The sequence below is a fragment of the Agrilus planipennis genome, unplaced genomic scaffold (genome assembly GCF_000699045.2).
Source record: "Agrilus planipennis isolate EAB-ADULT unplaced genomic scaffold, Apla_2.0 scaffold16, whole genome shotgun sequence".
In the NCBI taxonomy this organism is placed as follows: Eukaryota; Metazoa; Arthropoda; class Insecta; order Coleoptera; family Buprestidae; genus Agrilus; species Agrilus planipennis.
Genome location: NW_020438946.1, coordinates 1,652,505 through 1,660,292, shown reverse-complemented (window position 1 = coordinate 1,660,292; position 7,788 = coordinate 1,652,505). Strand labels below are relative to the sequence as shown.

General features: G+C 35.1%; 1 protein-coding gene across 7 annotated transcripts in view; it reads right to left on the bottom strand.

The window, feature by feature from the left end:
- The window catches only part of LOC108744662 (band 3 anion transport protein), a 195,232-nt gene that overhangs the window by 54,808 nt on the left and 132,636 nt on the right, over positions 1 to 7,788 (bottom strand). For all 7 annotated transcript variants that reach the window (XM_025974741.1, XM_025974743.1, XM_025974742.1 and 4 more), the window contains one exon: positions 6,526 to 6,910. In XM_025974741.1, the coding sequence (XP_025830526.1) occupies positions 6,526 to 6,910 (385 nt within the window). The remainder of the gene's footprint in view (positions 1 to 6,525; positions 6,911 to 7,788) is intronic.

Here is a 7,788-nt window from a genome sequence, read left to right as displayed (position 1 = left end):
TTTTATATAATCAAATTGATCCAGCAGTATCTCAAGATATGAGTAAGATACGTAACAAAATACAATTAAAATATTGGAGCAGCAAAAAACATCAGACGAAGATAACAGGCTATACGCAATGTATGAATAATAATGTTCGTGTGCAAAATGTGTACTATATTGGTAAATGCATATTATTATAGAATAGTAAAATAATATCTTTTATTTCTCTCCATTTAACGACCACTCTTTATAACGCCAAAAAATGTTCAGTCCTTTAAGTGTCGTTATATAGAGTTTACACTGTAATAATTGTCTGAAATAAATGCAATTTTAAAGTTTTAATCATTATTTAAACATATTAAAAAGTTTTACGCTCATTTACTAATAGAGATTGAAACTAAATATCTTTTTGTTTCGAAGTTGAAATCAAGGCATATTCACTGCCAAAAGTCAGTTTATTCGTTATTTCTTATTTTATTCAAAGATATTGGTCAAATTCCAAATTTCCTCTTAAACCGTATACTTTCTTTTAGTATAGATAATGTTTATTTACCCCATGATATGCTGCAAAACCTAATTAATCACGAATTTCTAATTTTATGTACTCTTGTCTCCGATTGTACTTTCCAAACATCCTTAAGAAGGGTTCTGTAAATATCATATTACTGCAAATCATGCTACACCAAAGGAAAAAGAAACAAGAAAGAACGAAAACTACGTTAACCAACTAAGTATATAATTGCATAAAAACAAGTTTTCCTAGTTAAGTGGAACTTTTGGCTCGACTAAGATCTTTTTGTTCTATTTGATTACGGGCCTATCACGTAAGCCCTTATGCGGTTGCTCCAGTTTGATGAGAAACTATTAGTAAAAACGCTTTTTAGGGTTCCGTACTTCAAAATGAAAAAAGAAACCCTTACAGGATCACTCCGTTGTCCGTCTATCTGTCTGTAAAGACCCTTTATTTCAGAAACGCCAGGTATCAAGTTGAAATTTATATCAAATACTCTGTAAATCTGTAATCCAGTGGTTTCCAATCCTTTTGTACCTGCGCCCCCCTTTTAAAAAAAAAATTGTTGCGCCCCCTTAATTTTTCTAACAATCTAATTTGATAAATACTGGATGTTTTAGCATTTGTAACCGAAAAATTCGCGGCGAGGATTGTGGATTACATATTTTGCTGATTCATTTTTTTGACACCTATTCGACTTTTTTGGTTTGTATTCTAAAACGATATTTTGGAAACAGCTGCATGCCCACCTAGTGGGGCGCGCCCCTCAGGTTGGAAACCACTGCTGTAATCCCTTGAAGCTGTGAAAAAAATCAAACTTCTATGTTTGTCGCATATTTTGACACTCGACAACCCCTCAGTAACCGTTATGTAATTTATGGATAACCCCCAAAAGGGTAGAAAAGGACTTTCTTGAACCTTATTACCTTGTGTGCACTTATTTACCGTTAGAACCGTATTCGAACACCCCTTTAGATACAACAATTACTCGGATTGTAGTAAATAGGATATTATACGACACTCAAAGTTTCTTTAATGTTACATAACAATTTTGATTTGAAACAGCATCAAGCTCGATTGAATTAATAGTTTTTCTCGGTATTATTCCGACTTTTGGAATTCAATATTCATAGGGTATAAAAGTATTGTATTTCGAAGAACTGATAATGGTTTAGTGATTGTTGAAAAAACGACACAAACAGTGTTGTCTAAAAGATTCAGAAAATGGGGCGAGCGTTACGACGATGATGATCATCATTATAATTTCATCATATCATAGGGCCTCAGTCCTAAGACTCGTTGGACATCACCTCCACTCTTTTCTGAGCTAATTTTCGCTTTTCCCATTGAAGCTCAAATGATATTGTAAAAAACAAACAACGTATATACAATTTTAATAAACTGTAATACAGTAAACTTTTTCATCATCATCATAAGGTCGTCAGTACTAAGACTGTTTGGTCCCGCACCTATCCTGAGGTAATCTTCGCATTTCCCTGAAACTGGAACATGCCACATCCTTAACTATTTGCGAACAGTATTCTGATCTAGGTCTGCCTCTACCCCTCCTCATTTCCGTTTCTGCCTCTAATATGTCTCTGACTAGCCTTCCATGCCTGAGAAGGTGTCCGAATAACCTATCTCGCCTAGTTTTTACTGACTTCCATAGTGACTTGTTCTCTTATTCTTTCTAATACCTCCTTATTTTTAACCTCCTCTATCCACGGTGTCCTCATCATTCGAACGCTTCTATTCTTTTCCTTTCCAGCGAGCCCACCGTCCATGTTTCGCATCGGTACAGCACCGCGTTTCTCTGAAGTGAAACTTCTTTACGCACGGTAGGGAAGTTTGTTTCATGCGAGTAACGAAATCAACGGATGTCTCGTAGCGGGAATCGTTTGAGCCGTGAGCGCGCTTCAATGCAACGTTCGTTACAGGCAACTCCGGCATGTATAGTGTAAAATTTAAATTCATACTGTACAAATAATATCTACCATTAACCCAATTCCTTAACCTGTATCCCGCTATGTTTGTGTTTGAAGAAGTTTCATTTCAGTAGCGTGTTGTATAATTACACTTTGTATTTTTTTAACATTAAAAAATATATTTTCGACTATACGAACATTCAATTTTTTATTAGTCCAAATAATCCAGCCTCTACTGTATATCGTTCCATTTTTTTCTAAACTCTAAAGAGTTTCTTGTGCTAATAAATATTCAGTAGGTAAGAAGCTGCATTTAACATTCAGCATTTCGCTTTCTTGGTTAATTATTACTTTTTCTGCGGAAAAACAACAGAAAACGTGTTCCAGTTTAAATTCACACGATGAACTTTTTCACTCAAAAACTTATTCAATTTATTTCGCCTACTTTCAAAAACTCGGCGTATTTTTTCATTTCCGAGTTAATAAGGAGCAACGAAACTTCTGTGTCGGAAAAAAATAAATTTCATTATGACAAGAATAAAAAACTTGCGAGCACAATGTAAGGAATAAATTAGCTTCCCTTTTCAAACAACTTTACGCCAGCAACGGTTTGAAGAAATTAAATGTCACACGACAAAATATCAAATTAAACTTTATCGTTTGAAACTTTATAAAAAAATACTACACGGTGTAACTTGTATTAGATGGATATTATTTAGTCATTTTACCAGCAACTTCGCAAGCTTGATAAAAGAAGTACCATCGAAATCGATTTAGTTAGTCGTTTCGAAGATTAGTCTGGACATATAGAAAGATAAAAAGAGACAGATAAAAAGTAGCCTAGATTACTCCTGACAACCTCATTTTCGTATCGTCTCATAGAAATCGCTTCAGTTGTTTCGAAGATTACTCAGGATTGCTCATTTGTGCCTTAATAGCATACATATACATATATAGTCATAATGACTTACAGAAAGACACTTGTTTAAATATTAGACATACATTTTAATTTGACACACATTCTGAGTAAAACTAGCGGCAATTTGTAGTCATTTGCACGAAAATATCTAGAAATACAAAGAAACTAATATAGGACCCTATGCTACACGATAGGATTTAATATTCTATTTTATAATAGTACGTTGTGGCAACTTCAATCTCATAGCTTTCGAGCAAAATATACGAGAGCGGATATGATGAAATTATAATTTTAATTTGACTCCAGCAAGGTACAAATTACGAAATATGTTTCAAAAACACACAACGCAATGTAACCCACAGCTTATATACAGCTTATTATTAGCACAACAGAATATAGTACCACCACCTCTTGCAATACACTGTAACGCAACGCAATATAAGACAAGACCACACAACGCACTACAACACATATTATAACACCACTCAGCACTGCTAACGATTAGTACAAGGGAACACTATTAAAACCACCTTATGCAATACCCTTCAACGTAACGCAATATAATACATTACGTCACAACGCACTACAACGTAACGTAGAGCCGCTCAATACATCTGCCGATTAGCACAAAGGAACACAGTACAACCACCTAATGCAATGTATTGTAACGCAGTACAAGACTATATAGCACCTCACAACACAACGCAACGCACTACAACACAACGCAACACCGCTCACCACAGCTTCCAATTAGCTCAATGGAACAGGACAACCACCTAATGCGATGCAATGCAACGCAATATAAGACTATATAGCACCTCCAATGTAACGCATTACAACACAACGCAACACCGCTTACTACATCTTCCGATTAGCTCAATAGAACACAGTACAATCACCTAATGCAATGCACTACAACGCAACGTAAGACAATACAGCACATCACAACACATCAATATTAACGTCGATGATTAAATCAACACCAATATTGAAATCATTATTGTCAACATGAATAGCAATTTCAATATATAGATTTCGTCATTTAACAGTAATTAAATTAACATTCAAAATGTCAATTCAGAATTAATAGCCTTACAATTTCNTATATATAAAATTTTATATTTTTTTGGTAGTATACCTGTATATCTAAATATGATAGTTCGTTACAAATCACAATAATGAGCTATTTTGTTTTTTTTTTTTGCACTTTTGTCGATCGAGCTTTGGCGTAAGTATTGTAAGAAAAATTAGCTGCCACCGTGTAAGATCAAATTAACTTTGTAAAAAGTGAAAATCAATCATTAAGTATGTAAGGCGAGCTAACTGTTAAAAAGAAAGTTCTATTGTCTATAGGAAGAAGCGGTTTTGAGTAGAAAGCTTGAACTTGAACACTTCAAGTGACTCCTTGCTGCTTGCTCGTTTTTCTATAAGGACATTAAGGTTATCGGGAAAGTAATGACTTAAAAGAGCAACTAAAGTTTCACTAAATAAAAAAGACATCCAATATCAAGTGAATGACAGTATGCTACTATCTACAAATAATATTTATTGCTAACTGTATAGTATACGTAACCGTCAATCAATTACTTTGTTGCAAATAAGTGTTGAATTTTTTAACGTAATTCGGTAATCAATTCTTTAATGACCTTTTATAATATGACTATTAGCAATTTCAATATATAGATTTCGTCATTTAACAGTAATTAAATTAACATTCAAAATGTCAATTCAGAATTAATAGCCTTACAATTTCTGCCAGTCAAAGATCGAAGCTCCATCAGTCCTACGTTAAGCTGTCTGATAAAAAAAAGTCCAAACTAATTCAGTTTCGATTTCTCGCTAAAGCTCTGTAAAGGAAATATAAAAGAAGAGGCAGCTATGTAAAACCATGAAAAGAAAAACCAGGCAAATGCCAGTGAGGCTCGCGCATCGAGAATTCCGTATAGACTTATAAGCACAAATTTTTTTTTTGATTGCGTTGAAAAATATTTAACTTCAATTTGCTACCTACAAGCGATCCTGAGAAAATGCGTCTTAACAGACTTATAGGGTTCCTTTTTACCTTTTGGGGTACGGAATTCTAAATTGTTTTGTGCATATTTTCTAGATATTTTTTTTCTTTTTCAAAACTCAAAAATAGAAAATATTTTGCGGTTTGTTAAAAGGGGTTAGTAAAACATAGAATAGGCTGTATATTCACCTTTGACCATAACACTTATACAATTTAGGGTTGTCAGTCCTAGGACTTTTCTATCCTGAGCTAATCTTCGCATTTTCCTAAAACTAAAATCCTTGTGAACAGTTATCTAATCTGCATCCACCTCTATTTCTCTTAACTCCTTTTTGCAACTAATATGTTTCTAACTAGCTCTTGATACCTAAAAAGGTGTCCTACCAACCTATCTTGTCTATTCCCATCGCGCTTTCTATTCTCCTACTCTTTTTAATACCTCCTCATTTTGAATGCTTCTAATATTTCCTTTTCCGCCGCGTTCGCAATCCACATTTCACACCCGTATAGAGCCGTCCGTCCACCTCCACGCTTTTTATTGTTAAAGGAGACTCGACCCTCGGCTATCCTTTGTTTTTTTACTTTTTCTTCAATATTGATGTTTATTTGTTTTCATACCATACTGTTTTATCAATACCGCTTCCATTTTATTTAAAGCTATCTCTAACTCCTCCTTGTCAGATGTCAATACTGCTATATAATCTGCAAATCTAAGCATACTAATCTTTTAACCCTGTATATCTATCCCTAAAAATTGCCTGTCTTTGATAAGGATTATCTAGTCCTTGATGTATATCCAGATTAAAAAGTAGCGGTAACAGTGTGAATCCTTGCCTGACTCAGTTCCTGTAAAGCTAGAGTTAAATGAGCCGAGTTTCTCTATTTCTTTTAAGTCCAAATTGGCCTTCCCCTAATAGTTTTTCATTATGAATATTAAAATAAAAATAATTGAGTAATCATAATATAAAAAGTAGTAGTCAATCTTGACTCGTATCGTCACTGACCTTACGAATCAAATCATCTTTGAAGATGTGCAAAAACAGTCGAATTTGAGTCATATTAACTCCCTAAGCCCAGCTAACCCCTTCTCCTCTCCTCTTCCTTGCACTATTTAACTTAATTACTTGTTCAAATTAGACCACTAGCATTTTATGTCTAAAATTCTGTAAGGTCTCACCTTTTCTTTGATCTTTTCTTCTCCCCTTCGTCCTCCCCTTCTTTAACTTTTCCATTAACAAACTGAACCTTTCTGTCTAGCATATCGGGAGGGCTCCTGTATCCCGTTGGATCTGACAGGATGCATTCCGATTCGGAACTGAGCGCGCCTGGATCTTCGATATCGGAATCGTTGAGACGGAGGACGGGAGAACCCAACGAGCCTAGGTTGTTAGAGGCAGCTGTAGTAGTTTTGGTGGATGAGACGGGAGAGCCTGGAGTAACTGTGGGAGTATCAGACGGAGTACTCCCGTTTGGTGTGTCCTGGGGAGAACCCAGGCGCCAGCGAGACGAACGGGAAGGCTTGAGGGGTACGTGAACATGAGGATAGCTCTTTTGACGATGCACTGGAATAAAGAATACAACATTGATAGTCATGCAAAAATTAAAATTTTACAAAAATTTTCTGGCGTGATACATAATGATAGCCAGGACGTTCTTTTTAATCGGAATTTTTAATTAAAAAGCGCAAGGTTAGTAACCATACGGTAGGATTTGCACTATGAAATTAATAGTACGTTTTTATCCATATAGTTGACTTTTATCCGTAGTTGAGACTAGATATGGGACAGGTATCTTATTTGGATCAGGTACCTGTCGGATCCGGTATTTTTTTAGGATCCGGCCGGGTACAGGAATTACAATATCATTGATTTAGTGTCTAAACGATTTTTTAACGGTACTTAATGGGGTCTGGAACGTTGGTGAAGATGACATTTAACGGAAAACCCATCTGAACGAAGACATGAACCATTAACCGTGGTGGTTTTACCGGGTACTTAGCATTAACTGTGCCGGGTACGCGGTTATCCGGTGCTTCTCTAGTTTAGATTTTTTCGAAATTACTAGAAACGTGCAAAATGGTTTTCTAAAAGTATTTAAATAAAAAATGCAAATACTTTTTTGATTTGTTATTTCAAAATAGAAAAAATAGATTTCCTTTTCGTATTTTAAATGCTAAATACAAAATACGCATTTTCAAATAAATTACTTTCTTGTAGTACCTATTTAATTTTCTACATTTACTCATCATAAGGTCATCAGTCTTTAGACTGGTTGGACACGTACCTCCACTCTTTCCTATCCTGAGCTAAACTTCGCATTTCCCTAAAACTAGAACATCCCACATCCTTAACTATTTGCGAACAGTAATCTAATCTAGGTCTACCTCTACCCCTCCTAACTCCTGTTTCTGCCTCTAATATGTCTCTGACTAATACCTCAT